This window comes from Dermacentor variabilis, chromosome 4 (assembly GCF_050947875.1).
Source record: "Dermacentor variabilis isolate Ectoservices chromosome 4, ASM5094787v1, whole genome shotgun sequence".
Taxonomy (NCBI): Eukaryota; Metazoa; Arthropoda; class Arachnida; order Ixodida; family Ixodidae; genus Dermacentor; species Dermacentor variabilis.
Genome location: NC_134571.1, coordinates 223,402,314 through 223,427,137, shown reverse-complemented (window position 1 = coordinate 223,427,137; position 24,824 = coordinate 223,402,314). Strand labels below are relative to the sequence as shown.

Genomic DNA, 24,824 nt, shown 5'->3' with positions numbered 1-24,824 from the left:
CTACTCATCTTCCCTTGTGTCATCGTCCTCCCTAGCGCTGCCATCGTCATCGCTGCTACACTCCAAGAGCGCGTCGTCATCCAGCGAAATTCCGCATTTGGTAAACGACCACATCATGACATCTTCTGGAACAGCAGCCCATGCCGCATGCACCCAACCACGCGCAGCCATGAGGGAGGCATTTTTGACAGGTCCGGTTGGAGTAAGTTTGCAGTCTTCTGCCGCCAGCCAGTCATTGTACTCAAGGTGGAGCACATTCTTAAAAGGCGAAGATCCAGGCTTGTTTCATGACCATGTCGCACTTCACTGGCAGGGACCGATCACGCATTTCAGCAACGTATGCCACAAGCTTGGCGTACAGCTCCAGAAGGCGCCTTGACTTCAGCCCGCGGGAAATTCTTTGCTTGCCATCACAAGTGAAAATTTTGCTTCGCTGCAGTCGCCACTCTCGCACCACCCGTTCAGAAACATTGAACTTACGGCCCGCAGTGCAGTGATTTGTTTCTTCGGCATAAAAAATGGCAGCCCTCTTGAACGATGCTGTGAACGAGCGCCGAATGTTTAGTGGGCCTGGAGCACTCATGATGACTGGGGAAGCATGGAAGTAGCACGTACCCAGGGGTGAATCTCTGCATGGCTGCCATTGGCTGTTTTTGCGCAGACACTCTTTCGATGCTTGCGCCAAGGTCCCCTTCATTTACGGCCCTAGCATGAGGACGATACTTTGGCAAAATGGTGGCACACACGATTGTTTATGTTGTCATGGTAACAGAAACAGCAGGTGCGCGGCACCTCATCACCCTGGCGCTCTTTGTTTTTTCTTTGTTTTTATTATGACGACCTGCTCCGCTCCATCTCCAGCCTTCCCCGTGCCCCGAGTGCCTTTACTTTTGCTTTCTTTTTGCCTGTCCGCGGCGCATATCTTTCTTTTAGCGCGCGCGAATGTCGTACATGTTCCTCTTTTAGTCTTTGTAATGCTCTTTTCTTCCAGTATGCAAAACCAAATTGCCCACATCAAGCTTCTGCTACCCCAGGCATTGTTTGTGAACTGGCGCGTGGTGCGCCATGGGTTTCTTATGCGTTAGCATGCACGCAGTCTTGTCCATACTTTGATTATGCCAGCATATGCCAGAACATACATATATAAATTCCAGTTCCAACACAACAGATCTTTGGCCTCATTTTATTGACTGCCGCTTCTGAAAACAAATATTTTCACATAACTTGGTATGATACAAGATCTGGAGATATGTCATTCGTGTGAATATGGCATCTTCTTTAGCAGATCCTGACTAAAGTACTTCTTGATTTCTGTCTTACGATTTGGTGTCATGTTCAAAAAAACTCCAAGAAAAGGTATGAATTCATGTCCAGTTACATCTTGCCAGTTCTTCCCTATAGAATGCTTAGGACGGTTGCCAGAGTTGAAAAAAATTTTCTCATGTGCAAAGCGGTTCGTCTGTGAATAACAGCGGGAAGTAGTCTAACTCACAGTCCAGATTGGTGAGCAAAAGGAGAACAAGGTGAATGCAGGAGCCAACGTTTCGACAAGTGGACTTGTCTTCTTCAAGGCCTTGAAGAAGACAAGTCCACTGTTAGAAATATTGGCTCCTGCTTTCACCTTGTTCTCGTTTTTCTCACCGTCTTGAATTTCCATCTCCCGCCTTCCCCGTGTTTTCCCTGCAGTTCAGATCAGTGGAGTTCATTTGTGATTCTGGATAGATGACAGTGAATGCAACAGCAAAAATATCTGGGAGATCATTCGTGCAACAAATCCAGCCTGTAGCAAGTGGACGCGCAGCTCTGGCACTGCCCTTCACTGTGTTGTTTTCTTTATTGCTGCCATCTGCACACTCATCCGATGAGGTTCCTGCTCTGTGAGGGTGGAGGAATATAATTTTTGTCTTGGCTAAAATCACCATTGATTTGAATAAACCCAAACGAATTGTTCCCATACAAATGAGCTTGTAGAGAATGCCGTCACGCTCCAGCAGAGAAGAAACAGCACCTGCTGACGATGCCTTTTCACATTTTGTTTGCTTTGCATAGCGCTGCCATCTCTAGGGAACATGGTAAAATAAAATCTGTACTATACACTTGTGAACTGTCCAAAAGATGGCATGACATACCTTCCAAGACAAAGAACGTCCACAGTTAAAATGCCTTGGTGGGCACCTCCTGACAGTGGACCAGAACAGCCATTCCCTCATGCAGGAGGCTCCCAACAACAGACCACAGGGGGTAAAACTAGGCTTTTTAGATGGTCCAAAATTTCATTGCAGTTGGCCCTTAATGTACGCTGCACATGACGACACTTGACTACATAGTGTTTGCACTGTGTCCTCGTGAATCTGTTTCCTGGATGAATCCTTCTGGCACCAAGTGACGGCACATTATTCTTTCATGGTTATGCTGACTCACCTTCATAGCCTTAGAAGAACAGCTCATCTCTAATTATTAATTTGTGCAAATTACTATGATGATCTAACACATAAAAATTGGCTACTTCCAGAATATCAAACTGTACATGAACCAATATTCAAACCAAAATTTTGGCCTGATCTGAGCTGAGACCTATATTTTCAAAGTGCGAACTAAACCTGTACAAAAATACGAACTGTTACTGGTTTGGAAGGAAATGGCTTAATTAAGCACAGTGGGAGAGTCAACAAGTGCACTGGAAGGTTTGCTTACACAGTCGCTCCCCTCCCTCCTGCTGATGTAAGCTGCAATTTTAGAGAAGCAAAAATAACTCTTTGTGTATGGTTTAAAATGCTGGACCTTAAGTAAATAAAAAAAAATTTAGCCATACATAAAGCATAAAATCACAAGGTCATTTACACTTATGCGCATGATGTAATATTTTTTGCTTGACATCCTCCAGACCAAGGAGGTTATATTAATACTGCTGGAGTGGAAGTGCCGACCCTGGAGCTGATGCCACTGGCGCCACCATCTTGCCTGAGGCAAAAAGCGCTGTAGAGCGCCAGTGCAGGTGGAGTGGCGCATGCTCTATTGTTCCAGCGTTCCTGGAAGGGATGGTGGCCTCATGTGCTGCGCTTGGGTGTAGCGCGAGGTAGACGCCAAGAATAACATTTCATGTGTAAGTGCGCTAAACACATTCTGTGGCCTGCTCCCTTATCTGTTTTATGCACCGTACGAGCACACGAAGGCATCGTTAAAGGCATGCCTTGGAGATGCATATTGCACATGGGCCTTTTTTTCATGAATCACAGGTTTCCCAAAGATGATGTCCAGCATGGAGTCTGGGAGCGTGCAGTGCGGCGAGTTGGTTGGGCACCCAAGAGAGCTGACATTCTGTGCTCCGTTCATTTCGAAGCGAGCTGCTTCGACAGAACAGGTCAAACAGCAAGGCTGCGAGCAGGCAGTATTCTAGAGTTACTTATTCACCATATTTCTGGAGTTCTCAGCCCATCGTTGGCAGCCAGTAAGTAAATGAAGTATGTATTTTAAATTAGTTATACTTCTTAGCTCAGACATTGCGATCTCACCAGCCTTACAGCTGCCCATTACTACGCTTCTTGTGATGAAATGTTGACGTTTCTGTAAAATTTCTCTTTCCTCGTCACACATTCTTGGTAATAAATTTTTTTTGTTGTATTCTGCTTGCAAAAAATGTTGATTGGGACAACTACCATCGCAATGAGAAATTCCTCCTCTAAACTTTGATGCTGTACCCTTTAGTATCAAGCATGTTCTTTTAAAGGAAAAAAATATTTGCTACACTAACCAAAAACTACTACTTTTCTCGTGATCAGGAAAGCGTTAGTTGCTTTGCACAGATGTGGATATGGAGAGAGCAAGCGATGTAATGAATTCTAGCATACTCTCTTCCTGACAGCAAAAACGAACGTGAGCTCCTCCTATGCCCCAGGAAGCGCCTCCACCACCTGTGCCTGATGTTGGTAAACAAGAGCCAGACATCCTCTCAGAGCCCTCTTCTCCTATGAAAAGAGTCTTGCAAGCAAAAGGCACAACAGTCAGCTGATGAGGTTCTACAGTTGAAGAAAAAAGTGAAAACGTTGCAGCAGACGAAACGAAGGTTGCTGTGGCGATTCAAAGGACTTTATTGAGGAGCTGAAGAAGCAAAACCTGCTATCTGATAAAGGCCTTGAAGTTTTTCAAGCTACATATTCAACTGATATTCAGCAGCTTCTTGCACGAGCCCAGGAAAAAACAAACAGGAAGTATCCCCCTGAACTTCGTGCGTTTGCCCTAACATTGCACTACTACTCCCCAGCTGCATATGGGTATGTGCAACTTAAGTTCAACCAACGCTTTGCCATCTCAACAAAGCTGCGTGAATGGTGCAAGTCCGTTAACGGCCAACCAGGTTTTACTTCTGAAGCCTTCCTGAAGAAGGTAGCGCAGAGAAGCCACTGCTCGCTGCACTAATGATTGACGACATGGCTATTAAAAATCATGTGTGTGTCCAAAAAGATTGCAAACATATACTTGAAGATCAGAGCCCATCACATCACTAAGACGATCAATCAAAAGAACTGCAACAACAAGGTGAGGCAAATGCTCACCAGGGAGATAATTTTCAAGAACCAATAAAGAACATCCACATTTTTTTTACCTCTACTCATCAGTGCCTTTTCATCGCTTAGAGACGTGACAAAGCTCGACACTGCTGGCTACATATCTGTGAAAAAATATTCTTTAATACACGCCTCCTCTGTAGCTATGGCCCATTTTGCAGATTATTTTTCTTCTCTGCAGAAGCTTATCAAGACAACTGCTGTGCCAATTATCTTGTTTGATTTTTATTGTAGTCTCTATACTAAATTGGACAAATGTGATTTTCAATCACAACACTGAACGTGCCAGGAGTTTGCGCATGCAAGATAAAGAAAATACAGCTTTGTTTTGTATTTTCGTTGTTGTTGGTCACAATCTGAGTGTTCTCATTTACATGAAACATATTCTTTACTAGCTTATAAAAAATGCCTGTCGATTTGTATGAACAGCCGCGACTTTGGTGGCAGCACGCGAGCGAAGATTTCACTTAGCGACCTGTCAGACGCAGCTAACCGGAAAACTCCAGCGTGACAAAGTAGCCGAGAAAAACAAAACCTTAAGTGCAGCCATAATGTAAAAAAATGCTTTGATCGCTGCAACATGAAGTAACTCGAGAAGCAGTTGGCAAAGAACGAACAGTTTATTAAAGGTTAGTGTAGCTTTTATAGTCTTTATCTTGTGACGTCACCACAGCTACTGCCGATTCACAAGAGGCATGGCCGGTGAATCTAAGAAAACAAACACGTGTCAGCGGCGCATGCTGATTCACAACAATTCTTCCCCCTTAAGGAGTGAAGCGGTCCGGGGGCCGGTGCTTCCGCTTCGACCTACGCAGTGTCACTTCAGCCCGGTCAGTCACTTGCGGCTCGCTGGTAGCAACCTAGGCTTCGGCCCGCCCGTCTGACGGCGTCCGAATGTCGGTGCCTACTTGAGCCTGACTGTGACTGCTGTCGTGTCCTTGAGACTGCGAGTCTGCCGCGGCGTTCTGGCTGCCTTTAGTCGTTGGTACTTGCATGGGGGCCTTGGGTTCCACCGCTTCTCTTCCCACGCTGGTCCTCCTGGTTTTTAGCTTGTCGAGATGGCGGTGATGTTGCTCCCCATCTGCAGTCTTTACCGTTGCCATTTGCGAGCCTTCAGTGGACTCTACCGCGCCTGGTTTCCATTTGTCACCCACTTCGTAGTTCTTGAACGTCTTTGCTCAGCGGTGGGCCACTGTTGCACGCATCTGCAGAAGGGAATGGTCGTGACACGACGTTGTGCAATAAAGAACGTGGCTGATATCCGAGAAGCATAGAAGCTGGGGTTTACCTATTTGGCAAGGGAGTGCGCCGATAATGCAAAAGAATGTGGTCCAGCCGAGCTTGCAAACTGCCGCGTGTGTTTTTGTTTAACCCCTGTTTGACAGTCCGTACTGCTCTTTCCGCCAGGCAATTAGACTGCGGTTTGTAGGGAGCTGTCCGCAAATGAGCGATGCCATTGCGCTTCATAAATGCCCTGAACTCTTCGCTAGTAAACTGTGGCCCATTGTCCGTCACCAGGGTCCTCGGCAAACCGAACCAGCTGAACATAGTTTGCAGTGCTTCAATTGTCTTTGCCGAACTGGCAGTCTTCATGGCGGTAACCTCGATCCATTTCGTATGGGAATCAACCACGATCAACAACATATTACCTTCCACAGGACCCGCTAAATCGACATGGACCCTAGACCATGGCTCCTCTGTGTCCGGCCAAGGCACGGGTTGTCGGGCAGGAGGCATGCTGCCCCATTCTGTGCATGTTGGACACGTGTTGACCAGCTTCTCAATGTTCCGATCGAGCCCTGGGTACCAGAAAACAGAACGTGCCAGGTTCTTCATAGCCGTTATCCCTTGATGTGCATCATGCAGCATACGCAGCATTGACTGCCGCGCACTTGTTGGAATAACCGCTCAATGGCCCCAGTACACAATTCCATGGCTGTACGTCAGTTCGTCTTTCCTGTGCATGTACATGCGTAACGGCTCCTGAGCCGGTTGCAAGTACCGTGGCCTGCCATTCTGAATGTAATCGCGGACTTGCGCGAGGTCGCTGTCGTCAGCAGTCATTTTAGCCAAGTCACTCGCCGACAGAGGACAGGTATTGAGGTGATCGGTCAGAAGAACATACTAACGAGCGTCATCTTCTGCAGCCTCAGTGTTGTTATGCTCCTGCCGCACCGGTAAACGGCTGAGGGTGTCTGCAGGAATCAACGTCTTTCCTGGCTTGAACTGAATTTTATAGTTGTAGGCGCTTAGCAAGAGGGACAAACACTTAATCCGAGCAGCGGCCATGGTGGGAACGGGCTTGTCGGGGCTGAAAAGGCTCAGAAGAGGTTTGTGATCTGTAACAAGCGTGAAATGATTCCCGAGCAGATATTCCCGGAACTTTGTAACCCCGAAGACAACTGCCAATGCCTCTCTTTCAATTTGCGCGTAATTACGCTCACCAGCTGAAAGCGTTCGCGACCGGAACCCAATTGGTCGATCTTGCCCATTTACTCTGTGATATAGAACTGCGCCAACGCCACACGACGACGCATCGGTTTCCAAGATAAGCGGCTTACTTGGATCGTAGTGCGCCAAGAACTTAGCTTCCTGTAGCAGCCGCTTTGTTGCTCGGAACGCGTTATCTTGTCTCGCTCCCCACTGCCAGCGTGTGTTCTTTCTTAGCAGTTCATGCAGCGGCTGTAGAACAGTAGCCAAGTTCCCAGAAATGAGTGGTAGTAGGTCACGAAGCCCAAAAATGCCCGTAGTTCCGCAACACCGGTTGGCTTCGGCATTTTCATTATTGCAGCAATGTTGTCCATCTTAGGTAACAATCCGTTTGTATTTATACGATGTCCCAGAAATTCCACTTCTGCTTGTCGGAACTTGCATTTCTGCGGATTCAGATTGACACCGTGCTGCCGGAAACGTCTGAAAACTTCACGCAGTGTCTCGCAGTTGCCGCGTTTCTCCGCGACTACCACATCGTCCAAATATACTTGAATGCCCGGAATGCCTTGCAGGATGCCGTCCATACGTCTCTGAAAAATTGCAGGAGCAGAGGCTACGCCAAAAGGAAGCCTATTAAAGCAAAACAGGCCTTTCGGAGTGTTTACGACCAATATCTTCTTCGTTTCCTCGTCAAGCGGCAACTGACTGTAAGCATCCTTCAAGTCGATGGTGCTGAATACTTCACCACCGTTTAGGTTTGCAAAGATATCCCTTATTTTTGGGAATAGGTACTGCTCCGTGATACATGCAGCATTTGCGGTCACCTTAAAATCGCCACACAACCGAATGAAACCATTCTTTTTGATAACGGGAACCAAAGGCGTGGCCCACTCTGCACTGTCGACAGGCGAGAGAATGCCATGCTTAACAAGTCTGTCTATTTCATTTGACACTTGCTGCCGCATTGCATACGGCACAGAACATGCTTTGCAGAACCGCGGCATCGCATTTTCCTGCAACCGCAAATGGACTGCGGGGCCATCAATTAGCCCTAGAACTGGCGTAAACAAATCGCCGAACTCCTCTAAGAGTGCGCTAACCAAAGTACTGTCAGGGACATTTTGCTCACCGGAGGTTTTCTCGCCGAGAATTCTGAAGACGGGCCTTCCGCTACGCTCAAATGCGCCGATGACATCTTGTCCGCACAAGTTCGGGCCATCGCATTGCAGTACGGTTAGAGTTGCATCTAGGGTTTTTCCCGCATACGAGACCGGAAGTTTCAGCTGACCCCTCACAGGAAGCTTACCAAGAAAGCACGACAACTGCAAGGACGTCTCGCGGAGCGCAGGCCAAGCATGCCGATGCTTGCAGTATGTTTTCCATGTAATGATGGAGCCAGGCGATCCGGTGTCCACTTGCATTGTCAGCGGAATTCCGCTCCAGCAGAGAACGCGAACCGCAGGCTTGACCAAGCTTACCGACGTTGTGTACAAACTCAGTAGACAAAGTTTGTTGCTGTCGCTCTCTGAAGAATGCTCCTCACAAAGGGCAACCCCTTGTTTCCATACACACATCTTAGCTAGGTGCCCTTTACGTCGGCAGCGAAAACACTCCGCCCGGCGAAACTTGCACTTTGCTTGTGCTTAGTGCTACCACAGCACGGGCAAACGACGTCTTCGCTTGGTCGAGAAGTGCTCGGATGAGTCTTGTGGTAATACGATTGACTTTGCACCTTGCTCCTCATGGCATGGACGTCGCCATAATCCCGTGTCTTCTCCATGTGATCAACGTTGAGAGCTGCCATCTCTGCTGCTAACGCTATATCTTCGGCTTCTTTCAGCGTCAGCGAAGGTCTGGCCAAATGTTTCCAACGAACGCCGGCATCACGCAGACCACAAACAAGTCTGTCTCGTAGCATCCTGTCCCGTGCCTCGCCAAAGTTGCAACTGCAGGCCTTCTTCCGAATTTCCACAATGAAGTCCTTCGTTGCCTCGTCGGGACGCTGGCATCTGGTGAAGAACTTGTAGGACACCGCTATTTCGTTGCCCTGTGGCGCAAAGTGTTCTTCCAGCAGTTCAAGCAGCTTCTCGTAGGTAAGGTCTTGAATCTTCGCCGGTGCGCACCGTACCATTATTGTGCCGACTGTTGCCGTGCTTAAGGCTGCCATTAGCAGGGCTCGTCGTTTCGAGTCGACGACATCGTAAGCTTCAAAGTAGGACTGCAGACGCACCTGGTAGGCGTCCTAACTGTCTTCCGTTTCGCCAAAACCCGGTGGTCCGGCGTGGGCCGCCATGAGCAGGCACGGCCCGGTCGTGGGCAGCCTCGTCACCACTGAAGTAACTCGAGAAGCAGTTGGCAAAGAACGAACGCTTTATTAAAGGTTAGTGTAGCTTTTATAGTCTTTCTCTTGTGACGTCACCACAGCCACTGCCGATTCACAAGAGGCATGGTCGGTGAATCTAACAAAACAAACACGTGTCAGCGGCGCATGCTGATTCACAACATAACAAGTGGTAGCGAACGCTACCAAGCTTCAGCCACCCCAGCTCTCCAAGCCACGCAAGCCCCTTTTCCTCAAACAAGATGGCCGCCAGCCGTGACACCAGGCTTCCCCCGGTCGCATAGGCGGGTATGCAGGACCTCCGCTCCAGCAGTACTAGTATAACCTCCGTGCTCCTGCCACACAGATGGCAAGATTCTGGCAACACCCTGCCATATTGTAGACATGTTGGCGTCTATGGAAGCTTGGCTGTGCCAATTTGCATACACCTTGTCAGTTCTTTCTTGGAGCCGCAGTAGCAAGCTGCCATCACAGCATATCCTATAGGAAAAAGCACAGTGCTCTCGGCAAACATCAACTCACCTGCGTATGCGATTGCGCACAATGGCCAAGTGCTTGGCAACGTAGCTCTCTCCTGGTGCAAGCTTCAGTGCTCGCAGGAGGCAGGCCTCAGCCTGGTACAGTGCACCCCTCTCCACTTGCACCACGCACAGGTTGTGCAGCGCCTGGACATGGTCCGGCTGCAGGGACAGGATGCGTTCGTAGCACTGCAACGCCGAGTGAAAGAGGGGTAAAAGAAAAAGAATGTTTCTCACAATTTACAACAACGAGCTGGCAGAGCGACTCCAACCAAAAAAGTGTTCGACGATTACAGCACTCTCTAATGCGAAACTTGAGCACAGCTCGATACATATTTTCATCTTGCAATATATTGAGGCAAAGAATTTGAGATGGAAATCCCCACACCGCCTGGCCAGTGCCATCTGTGCCTTTGCAGAGGGCTGATTGCCGGTGTTCCCAGTATGGGAACACCGGCACGATGAGCAGCCTTGGAAGAAAGTGATGGCAAACGTGCAAGCAGTGGCACGAGCTCATTCGCGTGATTAAGTTGAGGGACACCAATGAGCCAGCTGTGGTAGAAGACGAATCTGTGAGCAATGGCACAAGCGTGTTCGTAGGGTGACGACAAGGGATGCCGACACTCGGCCCAGCAACGGGCGCTTAAGAACTGTGCTCTAAAAGTCGACTTATTAGACCCAACGTTTCAGAACCAACTCGGCTCTTTCCTCAGGCCTTCAACCGTTGTCAAGCCCTGACGCAGGAGGTGGGTTGGGTTTGAAACATAGGGTCTAGTAAATCCACTATTTGGCTGGAGTGACTCCTAAATTCCTAATGAATTGTCCCAACATGTCGGTTCCACAACAATGAGTGTGATAAACAATAACAAGTGGATGTATGTAACCTTTAGTAAGCACAAGCCAGACAGTGACAGCTTTTCACACATTGAGGCATCAGGTACACCACCATTAAGTTCCTTCAATGGCATTTTTTTACTGTTTTTAGCTTTTGTCAATAACGTTACAATTTCTCTAACAAATAAATGTTCTGTGCTGGAAAAAGTTGACTCTAGCCTCTAACTCCCTGTAATGTCTTGTAATCTCTTAGTAATCCAAATCTTCCTCAAAGCCATGAAAAACAATGCCTCTACAAAAAGTGCACAATTATAATTTTACGGCCAGAGCATGAAATAATGAACTGTGGCACCCCCATGGCATGGTGTCAGCTACGCTCTGCACCACCAGCTGAAATCATGCATTCTCCCATCCTTGTTCTGGCAACCTACAGAAGAAATAAATGCAAGGGCATGAGAGTCACAATAAGAATAAGGCTGTTTCACAGATCATAAGCTCTAACAGATCACATTCTTAATTATAATGTATATACCATTAAGACATAGCAACAGTAAGTTTGCAAACATGGTTTATTAATGTGACAGAATGACCCCAGTAAAATTGGCCTAGTGCTGACCATAGGGCAGTGCTCGGCAGATCGCTGAGAGCCGATGGTATTGGCACAAAGACCTTAGGCTGTAAAAAGGCTGACCTCGTTGGGGGCTCGCTTGGTCACTGATGTCAGCGCGGGTGCCTAGAGCAGGCGTGTGCAGGGTGCCACAAGAGCACGCCCAGCCCTCCGCACACACACATTTGCATACTTCTGTCTTTCCTCTACTCAGTAATGCCATTACATTTTAACACCAACTGAAACCCAAGTTGACAGAGATGCAAAAATTGTTCTCTCAATAGTTATGTTAAAGCTGAACACATGTTGAGCCCCACACACCCTTGAAGATTCAAAACACATTTTAGTTGTACAGCCGGCGCCATCAGAATGGCACCGAGGCCAAAGCCATGTAACTTTGCTGCAGTGGAAAGCCTTACTGCACAAATGAGAACCCACGCGTATATTTCACAGCAGAAAGCTGAAACTGTATATCAGGCTGACACTGGCCTCGGTGCTAAATTCTGAAGCATCTTGCTCAGCTTCATGATTCAGTAAAGCAATGAAGGGGGCTAGTTGGTGGACGTTGCAGTTGGAAGCTCATTTTTTTGCTTGAGGAAGAAAAGATGCAAATGTGCCTCTGTCTATTCCCACAATCTATCCATGGATGAATTGCCAAATTCTAGATGTTCTGAAGAGGATTATTGGCATGAGAAATAACAACTTTAAAAACACAATGGGTATTATTTACTCCAGTTTAAGCGTACGTGTAGCAAATGCATGGTAATAATGAGAGGTGGGAAAAAAACATTAGCATCAAACTTCAATATAATGAAGTCGTACTTGAAGCGAAAAACTTAGTTAAATCGCAATTTTCGTTCATTTGAGGTTTTAATGTTTCAGCATTAAAGACAACTTCACAAATTCCCAGTGCATTCTGGGTGGATAATATCTTGTTAGTAAGCACTCATAAACAAATCACAAGAAGGTCTGCCCATAATAGCGTGGTTATGAGCACCAGTGCGTGCGGTGCAGATTGCACTGCATCGCCGTGGCTCACGGCGTCCAAGATATGTGTGTGCTGCGTCGAATCTTGGATGCCATAGCTGACCGTGCTTATTGCCTGCAGCCGGCACACACAAGATAAAAAAAAAGTATAAAAAGATATGGATATTGGTCCCGAGCCAAGAAAGAGAGAAAAAGAAAAGTCAGTTCTGCCAAAAAGCTGTAGCATTGATGGCAATAGCAAAGAGGCTACACGAAGTAAGAGTCGTCGTGTTATTGGTGTTGCGCGCACTCAGGCAGACATTAACAGCTCTCGCTCAACGAACATGAACTCGCTGTCACAATGCGAGCGAGCACTTCGTACTGCATCTCAGAAACTTGAGATTACGTGACTGCCCACACTAGACGCGCAGGAACAAAAAAAATGTGCGTGAAAGCACAATCCATTTTGGCTCCTGCTTTGCCGCAGAGAGATTACCTTCAAGATCGACATGGCCCGTACACAGACGCGCAAGCTGATGGACTTGCCAAACCCCCCCCCCCCCTCAACCCCAGCGCATGCTTGACCGCATTACTACGTGTTCACTCCCTCCGATCCTTCCTGTGCAGAAATAATCATCAGCTCTTGTGTTTCTCCACGTTCTTTACCAATGCGACAAATGGGGCAGCGGCTCCCTGCCTACCACGTCCTGGCACGCGTGCTTTTATAGCGGATTTGCCACTGAAACTTTTCATACAGAAGGACGCTTCAAATAGCTTTTGCCGCGGCTGATGTAGTTTTTTGCTAGATTTACAAGCCATAGAGGCTCAAAGCACATGACTGAAATGGTCGAAAATTCTGTTAAATCGAAACTGTGTCACGAGGTTACTTTGTTAAATCGCGAAAAATAAATACGCGGTTCTCAATGCAAGATCAGGAAATTCAAATAGTTCGTTACATCGCAAATTTCTTTAAATTGAAGTTTGTTATATCGAGGTTTGACTGTAATAGTATTCTCATCAGACAGAGTGGTAAATTGGAACTCAGAAAAAGCTTGGCAAATAGTGGAGAAGTCAGGCTATTAAAAGAGTACTTCCTGACAGCATTGATTTTCATACTGTTGGATTATTCAATAATTATTTTGCACCCACTGGTGCATGTCTTTCAAAGCAAATACTACAGAGTACTAGAGCTAATGTCACTTGCCCAATTTCAAGCGGTAATTCCTTTATAATGTACCACTTTGTCAATGACGAAATGAAATCTAGTGCACTTGGAATGCCAGCAAACAAATCACTGAAAATTGATCGGATAACTTAAGCTCGGGACCAAGACTTATTTCCCTGTTCAAGTACGCGCAAAATGCAGCAATGCTTTTATGAGAGAAGCACTGGACCAATCTGAGTGAAATTTCAGACAGAAAATTCAGTTCTGGCAGCCCTAGCAATCACAATTTTGGTTTTGGATATGGAATAAAAAAATATAGTCAACTATCAGCAAATAATTAAAAAATCTAGCAGCACGAAGTTTATAAATCATTAACTCTGCACAGAGAACAGATATTGCAGTTCTGTAGACTGCATTGGTTTGAGCATCTCAAGCGGACAAATGCGGTAAATGAGTTTACAACAAAAGGATAGAAAGTTGGGCGAGTTGATACGGTAACATGATCTTGGATTGTAGCGCAAAGGGACATGGACACAGCGCTCATCCTGTCTGCTTCTAGTCTGTGTCTGTGTCCCTTCGCGTTACTAGCCAAGATCATGAGTTTACAGCTTCCATAAAATTATTACAATATTCGTGAGGGTTTTGCAAGAGTCTTACTCTCAGATTTGTGATATATTTGTAAGTGTGGTCTATAATAAACTAATTTTGTCTGCTTTAGATTAATTATTACAGCAGTTAAGGGAATTGTGACGTTTTTTGACTTGATAGATCAGATTTTTGAAATTTTGAAACTTCAAAGAACTTTTCAAAAACTAATCATCGCAATAAATTGAAGATCCATTTCCTGCAGTTACTATAATTAGTTATCTTTTCTAAATGCAACAAACCTCACTAAAATTAGTGCAGTAGTTGCTGAGAAAAATGAGTTTTCTTTTCCCATGTATTTAGATAGGAGCTCCTAAGTCCAAGCTTCTTCTTAACTGGCTCATAAAAGAAAACTTTTGATGTTCTTAGTACCCGTTCTGCTAGAAAACTGCATAAGTTGCTTCTACATATAAAACCAAGGATAATTCATATTCTTCAAACAATAGGCCTGTTTCAATTCTCAATGGAATTACCAATGTTCCTTAAAAATTGTTGCTGGTTGTACCGATGTTTAATGCAAAGTATATTCTTCTCCCTTGTTGACAGTGCAGCTTCAGACAAAATCACTCAGCCTCCATTGCTGCTTTGAGTTAGCAAAATGCCTTCTTGGGCAACGTAGGCTCGTAACAGCGAGATAAAAATTGTGGTGTAAGAAGACAAACACACTGCACAGAACAGGCACTAAGCTTCCAGCAATTGGTTTGCTAATTTCAAAATACTGCAGGCCCACAACTGCATGAATATTTCAGGAAGCAGAAACCAGTTAATGTGGGAGATTACCGAGGCATAAACCAAACTTTGAGGACAGGTGAATCAGCACTGCATCAATTTTCTTGTCTGGAAAAGAGGTTGCTTCCGCACACATGTGAAATAACATTGGGAACTAGGATTGTTAATCTGCCAATTCGCTGAAATATTCGTTGCTGATTGTGGCTTGGCATGTGCCGAGGGCCCCTCTGCTTGGTGTGAAATACTGTCGTGATTTGCTTAAAGAGGAAAGGACTTCAGATGGGACGTGAGATGAAGTGGACAGGATGAGCAGTAACCAGCAACTGAGGCTTATTACCATGAAACACATAGCAGCAAAAGGTCACAGCTGTGCGCAGCATGCCTTGACATACTGAAGAACAAGATGAAACACACGTGGCAGAAAGCACCCTAGATGACTATGGAAAGTGCCAAGGGGCAAAAAACAACTATCACCAGTTAATCAAAAACCGGGTTTCTTTATCTAGGAGAGCCACAGAAGGCTTACTTACACACATGTCTAGGCCAAGTCTGCGAATGTGTGCCACCTCCATAACTTCTCGCTCAAGTCTAGAGTCTCCCCATCCTACAATGATGGCTTGATTGAATTTGGGGTAGCAAACCCAGACAACCCAGACACATCAAGGAATGCAAAGGCTGCTACCCCAAATTCAATCAAGCCATCATTGTAGGACGGGGAGACTACACTTGAGGGAGAAGTAATGGAATTATGAAAAATTTAGACTTAACTGATATAATAAACACCAAATTCAATCAAGCTTCCCACGTATGACCAGACGTGGGACAAGGTCACCGACATTTTGTTCGACAGTGATAGTAAGTGTTCTTTTTAAAGATGTGAAGAAGATTGAGTAAGGGCATATAAACAGACCTTCACTACCTTCGCTACCTTTAGCCACAAAACTTTTTTTGAATCTTTTCTTAATTTTACATTGAAAGTTATTCCACTCCCTCTTTTCGCTAAATTTGCTCTAGATTTTAGGTTCACTATCTCTTGGGATATTACGGTACCTTACTTTCAGCTATTTGTTGATTTCATTGCGATTGAAATTATATGGACACTCTAGGCACATTTCCGCCATCGTCATCACCGTTGTCATCGCCATGAAGTTCTATGTAAAGTCCAAATGCAATAGCATCATTACTGTGCGCCATACGCTGTGGGTGCGAGTGAAAATGCGCACAAGGGAGGGAAGGTGGGGAGGAGAGAGGGGGGCGAGTGTACTGCTCTGCGGCAGCTGTGTGTGATGCAGCTGTGCCTGCCTTGAAAGCGATCTGCGATGAGCGCACAGTCTAGGCATGCCGAGGGCTCATAGCTTTGTGTGCACTGTGTTCTTACCGCCTAGTTCACATTGAAGCGAGAGGCAGTGTCAAGGTCAACGCGCTCAATGCCGCTCTTCCTCACGCCAGCATTTTGACAGCAAGTGTCCGTGCTCATCGAGTGAGATGTGTTTATGTTTGCCTGTGCGCATGACACCTCGCTTGACATCATGATGGATTTAGTTAGTAAACAAATGTTTACGAGTTTATGTGGCCGATAGAACTACTATCCTTATTTTGTATATCTGTCTAACAATATGCTATCGCAATCGACACTTTGCTTTTTGGGCAAAACTGCAACATTTTCATTCACTGCATATTTATAAATTTTGTCAAGACATCTGACTTTGTCACAAGTTACAGTTTTCAAAATGCAGGATCTCTTAACCTAGATGACAACACAGCGAAATGAATTCACATTTTTTTGCTTAGGTTATTGCATGCAGTCCATTCCTGCTAATGACTACAATTCATCTCTATCTCCTGTAGCTTCCAGTGTTTCACAAGGTTCAGTTCTAGGATACTTGTTATTCCTTACATACAATAATGATTTACCTAAACAATATTTTCAGACTGTGTGATTACTGTGCACTCGAAAATGGCCTCCTGTGGCTTATGCACTCACTTTCCATAAGCAGAAAGAAAACAATCTCAGAAAACAAATTTACATGTGTACAGTGTGTTCAGCGTGCACCTTAGCCATAGTTTATACGCGCCGTGCACGCCGAGGGACGCGCCACTGGTGGCGGCCTTGCGCAGAACACGCGGGAGAGGAGCCTGGCGCGCGCCGTAGTTTGTTGTGTCGTTGATCGTGCTTCTCTGTCTTATTCGCGTTTTCAGAGCAAGATAGGCATCACCATTCGCGCGTGGGGTGGCCAAATCTTCAGGGAATGTCGAAGAAGAATTGTTGCAGGGTGGGGGGCTCAAATACCGGTGAAAACATGCCGGCGATACGGTTCTAATCATTCCCGGCAAATCCTCATCAGCGGGAGCAATGGTAGCAAAAATAGATTGTCGCTTCGAAGGGAAATTTCTTGTTCTCATCCTTTCCTTTGTCTCGTCGGTGTTTTTTTTCCACTCGACCACAGTGAGATGCGTGAGCAACGAAGTTCGTCTGCAGTGCAGCATGAGGTTTCAAGGCATTTCGCTAAAGTTCGGAATGCTGTTTGCCGCTTATATTGTTTACCGCTTTACCACGTTGCACTAGCTAGGCAGCACGACTGCACGAGCGCATTGCATTGTATGTTAAAGCTACTGAAGTTTGCAAGAACTGAAATTGTTGGTTTCATGTGGTGCGGTAAATCCTCGCACCAGCTGTCGCGCACTTCATGTTTTTACATCCATTTTATGCGTGGCTTCACACATGTTTAACTGTTGCTAGTTGCTCCATGCATAACTATTGTCGATTCTTTTGAGCTGCGAAGTTTTCACCCTACCTTGTTTGTAAAGGGTATAAATCACGCTGTGTCTTATCGGAATGATACCGAAGAAGTGCTTCTTTAACAGCTTTATTCCTTTTGCCCAAGGGCATCTTAGATATTACTTGCGTTTTTGGAAATGTGTTTAGAAAATAGGTAGTTCAGGGCGAGAACTGCTAATAGCTGCTGCATATGGTATTTTTGTTCCATTTCTCGCTGAAAAGTTCGCGTCCCGTTTGGGAAGTCATCACACCTCGATGCTGCCTGAGCAAACTTAACACGCTGAGTGATTTGTTTGTTTCACAACGTAGTCCCTTCTTGCATGTGAGTTTTGTACTCAACTTAATTCTTTCTTATACTTACGCTGCAGACGACTAAACCGGGCCTTGCCGCCAGTGCTCATTTACTTTGACTGGCGCTGCTCTGCCTTTAACTATATCATGTGGCACCTCTCTCAATAAAAAAGTACTGAAAAGTTAGTCAGTCTTTAGCGTTGTACGTTTCCAAGCAGCTCCCTTTTGGGAATTTAAGATTGCACAAACTGCAGCGGAAACGGTAGTTCATCGGCGTATGCAGCAGAATTGCATCGGCAGTACAGCACTAACACGCGCTTTTATTAACCCGTGTGTTTGGTGACTTCGTTGGCTAGTGTACACGTTTCCATCAATAAATTGCCAATTACTCTTCTTGAGGCAACTTCAACTGCACTTATTCGGTGATGTCAAATGTATTCATCGGCAGAAAAATCACAACGGCATATGCAGAGATTGGACCGTGCGGATTTGTTTGATATAAGTTTGCACTAACGACGGGTGCTTATTATTCAGGTACAGAAGCAGCATTGTGGCAAGGGCAGAATAAAAAAACCATTGAGAGATTGCATCACTCAACAAAATTTATCGGCTAGTGAACATGAGCTCTACGTCATGTAAATGGGGTTCGTGGCGTTTGTCTGCGGGACACACCTTGCACGTATGTGGACCATGTTGTCCCAAACACCGGTAACATCGTGTTCATGCCCGCTCGCACGGAGGTCAGCATTTTCCCTACAGCTGTCACCGCAGAAGAAGCAGCCTGGCACCCGAACAAAGGAGAAATCGCAGCCGCGAACTTCAGCCATCCTTGCTGCAAAGGGTTGTCATCTGCTACTGCTCCCGCGTGTACTGTTGGAAGCGTCCGCTAGGTGGCTTTCAGTGGCGCCTCTATAGGCGGTGCACGAGGCGTATATGCTGCTGCATACACGGCTCCGTTAGTATGCGTTCTGTTCACTTGTGTTCCCAGCCGCATACAATGTCCCCTTCCTCAGTCTATGCCTCTCTTCTTGCTGGTCGCCTGTTCTGAACCAAGATGCACCATGTGACTCGCCAACATGCAAACTGATAAAAGAATATAATCAAACCGCAAAGGAGAGTACCTGTTGTGCTTTGTCCAGATCCTTTATGTGGTTGATGTAGATGTCACCCAGCAAGATGAGTCCTTTAATGTGATCCGGGTGGGACTGAGAAGAAGATATGCCAGGTATATACACATGGGGTGGTATACATGAGCAAGCAGCACTCGTAAACAGCAAAAATATTTACCTTATTAATGACCACATCTACAGATATTTGTGCTCTTCCCCAGTTAAAAAATGTACCAACTGCAAAGATGGGACAAGCAGCAGCAGCTGCGAGCTCTTTACAGCACGTGGTGACAATGCCCTTTGGTATTCACTTCCACTTTCCTGTGTTGGCAAAACCCACAAAGATCAAACGAGTCTCAGTGATGAGCTACAATGTCACAAATGCTTTCTTGGGGCATACCGCACTGCATTTGCAGGGTAATGCGGATGCAATCCAAGATTTCATGAAACAACAGTGGCGGCACAGAAGTTGCAAAAGGCTGGCACAGCAGGCAACAGAGGCCTCGGCTGAGGACACCGCGGGGACAGTGTGGCATCCACTTCACTGTCGAAAGAGGAACTCGATTTCCTTTCTTAGGCATGTGCCATGTATGCTGCAAAGTTTGACGTGCCAAAGGTGTGCCCTTTTGCATGTAATTCTTTCCCTTTTTAATTATGGCTTATATAGTCTGCAGAATTGAACAGTTAACATTACCTTGGCTATTCTTGTTTTTACACTGGATTATGCCCAACCAAAGGGGGTATTTGGCAGGAGTCTACCCAGTGGACTGTCCATTTCACCCGCTGCTGATTGGCTAGGGCTGCTCGTCTCCTCCTCTCTCGTACAGCTGCACCCAATCAGCAGCGGCCGAAATGGACAGTTCACTAGGTGGACTCTTACGGAATACACCCCAGCTCACCCAAATGTACATTCTCGACAGTACAGTGCAGTCTACTTATAACGATATGAAAAAAGAGTGAAAAATCCGATCGTTATAACCGATCATCACTATATCTGGACTGCCATTAAAAAAAGCTGCCGAACATAACTTTGAAGCCCCGAAATCAAATTTGCCAGTTGCGCTAAAATATAGATGTTGTATAATGTAGCTTGTAAAAAATAGAATGTATATTTATGCCTCTAAACAGTGTATTAACCGTTAGGCACGCTGAAATAGTAAGATATGTTCCCCAGCTTTTGCAAAAGTTTCAGGTTCCCAACCAAGGCATGCATTACGTCCAGCGGCTGCGCGAACAGTGGCAGCTATAAATTAGCGTTCATGAAATCAATAAGCGACTCCATCGACGACAGTGCGCGTTGTGTGAACATTGGGGTCGGTGTCAAAGACGGGCCACTGTCAATCTCGTTGTCACTGCCATTGCTGGCATCACCTCCGTCGCGCAATGCCGTCGTCTCTTTTGCGACAATGATCGCCCCGTCAGAGATTCTTCGCAGAATGAGGCAGCGCTATCTGCACTCAGAAACTCCTCCATCGAAGCACTGCCTATTTTATCGCCAGTAGCGACGTGCTTCCAGAGATCGGCAATGTCAGCGGCTGCTACCGTGTTGGTTTCACAAGTGGGGGGTTTCACCCTGGCGCACAAAGCCCACCGTTTCCGTTGATTGGCATAGTCACTGGTTCCAGCCTTCATGATCGTGGTGCTTGTGATTTTCAGAATCGTCGATGCCATCGACTGCGCTAGCCCATGCTTTGAGTCTTGCAAAATTTAAAAGGACCTCTTCTTGGGCGAGTTGGTCACAATTCATCTTGGGTACTAGGCGCGAACACACACAAGAAACAAGGAAGGAGATGGAACAGAGCGCCACTTACAACTGTTTTATACGGAGGCACACCATACACTTATACAGCTGTCTTAGACACAAGGAACACAATCAGATCAAGATTGATATGGAAGCGAACTGGTTAAACATTTCTTTTCAGCCATGTATAAAGAAATTGACGGGTCGCCGACACACATGCTTCCTTTCTTTTCGATAAAGAAAGCCTCAATTACTTCCCGAGCTTTTCTATCTTTACTCTTTGCTAGAATCCACGCCCCTGCAATGCATGGCTCACAAGAGCGCGACGAGCAGGACTTAATGTGCTTGGGTATGTTTGGCCCTTCTTTTTCTTGCTCTATATGTCTTTCATGCACCCTTATTTGGTCGTTAACGCAGCGCCCAGTTTGCCCTATGTTGGAGCGGCCGCATGAAAGGGAGATTTCGTACATGACACCTTCGGCGCACTTCATAAACGGTCGCCCATGCATGGTGCCGCATCCATTTTTAACTTCACGTATTCTTTCGATACGAGAACAAAGCCTTCCGAGCTTTTTGGGGGCTGAAAACACAAGCGGCACCACATGTATGCTTGCAACCTTCTTTAAATGGTGGGCCATTTTGTGTACATAGTGCACCACCACAGGTCTCACCACCCCTTTTCGAGGGGTATCCTCCCCAGCTCTCACAGCCACACTCTTCATTTTTTGTAGTAGGCTTTCGGCGACTGCCATCACAGTCGAATCAGGGAATCCAGCTGAAGACAGCCTGGCCAATTGGTTATTATTGACTAATTATCTTCAATCAAAGCATCCAGCACGCGAAGCTTCGCTTACATCGATTCCCACAGTGCGTGGGATCTGCATAATTTTTTTTATGTCTCTGGATGCTTGCCGGTAACGTGAACGTGAAGCAGCTGGCAATATCTTGTCTTGTGATGCTCTGCGTGGCTTTCGCAATGGGCACGCTAGCAAAATGTGCTGTGTGGTAATGGCGGCAGATACGAACCCACGTACACAAACTTTTCACCTTGTCTCAGCTACGGGGAACTTAGAAATACAAATTTCATGATTATTCTGCATGTAAAACACCGCCCAAAAGGAAAAATTTAGATCGTTATATCCGATACACGCTGCATAGCATGCATATTGACACGTGTACTTATCTTTATCGGGTGACCACGTTTCGCCGCCTAACAAATGTAATCGCACAGCGGGGGGACATGCCTGCATGTATCCGAAGTTTCTGGAAAGTTTTCGATGCTTCTATCCGCTGTCTATTGTCGCCGAACCTTGTGTTATCTTATTTATTCGCCTGACGCGAACGGTGTAGACCTTTGTGGAAGGCTCGCAGGTCCCAACGATTAGTCTGGAACATTCGACGATTGCTGTATAAAAGCCGACGCGCTTGACCCGCTGAGCAGATTTTCGATGATCGCCGACTGTGTTCGCCGCTATCGTTGTGCTATAAGTGTAGCCTGTTTTTGTGGGCACAGGTTCGCCCAATAAAAGTTAGTTTTGTCTTTCACAGTATTTGCTACTGTGTTCTTCAACGTCACCACCACGTGACAATATTGTTATATATGTTTTTTTTTCCTCATAGCCCTAATGTATAAATTGATACTCTGAAGTCGACTTATTGTTGCAACTGATATATCGTTATATGTGGTATCGTTATAAGTTGGCTGCACTGTATTTGGTTGTCAAGCGTCAATGTAAGGCACCAAGTGACTATGCAGTTACCATTTTCGAACTCAATGAAACATATATATTAAGTTTGCACATATCTAAACTACTCATACCATATGATACACCCAAGTAATCTGAACCAGACAGTCGTTCACCGAAAGATAGAGGCTTGCAGTGAGGAGCAGTAGTGGAATAAGTTAATGTTTGGATGAGGCGACACGTCTTCATCAGTTGCTGCCTTACAAGTGCCCTTTGTCAAAACATTGGCTTCGGCGACGTTCCTTGTTTTATCACTGCTTGTAACACACAAGTAATATGATTTCAGTGCCCCTTTGTCTGTTTAGTACAATACTGCTTGCATATTTTAATCCCATATAATGCAGATTTTCTAGCGCAGTGGCTTTTGTGCTTCTGTTCAGTGTTGCCCATTAGGTCACCTGTTTTCACATGCCGTTTACCTTTTACATATCTGCAGCTGCTAATGCTGGCGACTGCAAATGGGGCCACAGTGCTCATCAAGCCAGCATCACTGTTGGTGCATTGACTGCCTTCTGTTGACAGTACCTCTAGATATAAAATAAAGCTGACAAGGACTTTAGCAAAGATGCTGCTTGCATCCACATCATTCTTTTATAAGTCACCAATTGACAAACCTTTTACTAAAGGGGCCCTACAACACTCTTCCAACATTTCAAGTAAACCTGCTCAGTTTAACAGAACAGAAAGTTGGGATAGTTAGTTTACACTAAGAAAGATGGTAAGCACGACTCAGAGCACAAGAATTAATTGAAGGGGCAAAGAGTGTGTGTGCGGGACCCTTTATCATTCGTGTTTGCTGGTTAGTTTCCAGACAATGCTGTCATGAACATACAAGTTTAATAGTTATTCATTAATACTTGCAGTAGGGAGCCTATAATCTTGCCGAATAGATTGCTTGCTTTTTCTTTGAGAGAAACATGCCCATTTTCATGTTTATTCCTATGCACTTATAAACACAATGGCGCTATCTTGTGCCAGAGAACAACACCACTGGACTGCTTGATCTTGAGGTCGTGTGACATTAAGGCTCTGCATAATAATCGGTGGAGTAAGGTGGGCATCGCTTCTGCATGGGTTTCGTGGGACAGCATCGAATGCAGTACAAGAACAACAAAAAGTAAGCAAAGGCAGTGAGAAGGTGGTTGCCAATTACTTATTTCACACAAGGAGCATTCATAGAATATTTCTTAGAAAACATTCACAATTAGCTATTGTTTATTTCTGGCTGCATTCCACACCCTTTGTAAGAGGTGTTGTGCAAGGTACCTTTATAAAGCCCGCATCAGAAAGGACTCGTAAAAGGACAGCATTGAACCGAGAAATAGGGAACTTCATTTCTACTTTTGCATGTTTGCTAAAAAGTTAGTTTAGCAGAAAAGCTCCACATGTAGATTCAGTTCACATGTAACAAACTGCTGCATAATTTCTGGCATCCGACCTTATATCAAGAACACACTGACCTCAAGAAGTTTTTGAAGGTGTGGAACAGCCTCCAGTGGCCTGTTTGAATCAGTTAAAAGCAGGGCCAGGTTGAACAAGGCACTACGGAAGTCGGCTTTGACCTGCAAAAGGCATAAAAAAGTGATACTGCATTTGCAAAGCTGAACAAAAATCTTTTCAGCCCTGACAATCATGAATGGAACAAACAGTGAGCAGCAGTCGGCGTGACCTTTATGTTGAAAACAAAAGAAACTACAGCCCAATTAACTAGCAACGCTCATCTTGCCATGTGAGCACTACTTAACTGACAGGACACTTTGATTGCTATGCAAGACCATATTTTTCCTCTCACATAATCTCTAAGACACCTGATGTGTGAACAATGATGCACACATAATGCCACAGATTTACTTGTTAAATGGTGCAACCACAAATTGCATAAAATGTTTATAGTGAAGTACACAGGAGGAAGTTCAGGGAGGATGTAGTATTGCAGTCTCAAGTGACAATATATTTTATAGAAATGCTGCATGTTCATTCCTTATATATATGAAGATTTTTTTTGCATGAAGAATACTTGAACTTACAAATGCTCATTACCCAAAAATGCTTTTCAGACCATTCACTGCCCCAGTGTGGAATGCATATTTACAAGAAAACTGGCAGCAGGCAACCCAACTGAAAAAAAGAAAGGAAGAAAAGGTGTACTATCTCACACTATTTAATTGCATGTTTTTCACATGTGACAGAGTCACAGCTAATATGTGGTAGCTCCTAAAACCGCTTATATGGAGAAGTGAGCATTACAATCTGTGTGCCCATATGGTGCAGCCACGGGGGCTTCCTAAAACATGATTTGGATGTACGTAGGACATCCAGATCGTGTCCCGATGTGTGTGTACAGTTTCGGAAACAA

General features: G+C 45.5%; 1 protein-coding gene across 3 annotated transcripts in view; it reads right to left on the bottom strand.

Moving 5' to 3' along the window:
• LOC142580123 (protein O-mannosyl-transferase Tmtc3-like) overlaps nucleotides 1-24,824 on the bottom strand; it is an 870,647-nt gene that overhangs the window by 15,415 nt on the left and 830,408 nt on the right. For 2 of the 3 annotated variants that reach the window (XM_075690944.1, XM_075690942.1), the window contains 3 exons: nucleotides 23,929-24,030; nucleotides 18,995-19,078; nucleotides 9,862-10,046 (listed from right to left, as the gene is read on the bottom strand). In XM_075690944.1, the coding sequence (XP_075547059.1) occupies nucleotides 9,862-10,046; nucleotides 18,995-19,078; nucleotides 23,929-24,030 (371 nt within the window). Of the gene's footprint in view, nucleotides 1-9,857; nucleotides 10,047-18,994; nucleotides 19,079-23,928; nucleotides 24,031-24,824 lie in introns of those variants that run through there. The other variant, XM_075690943.1, reaches the window with a different exon arrangement.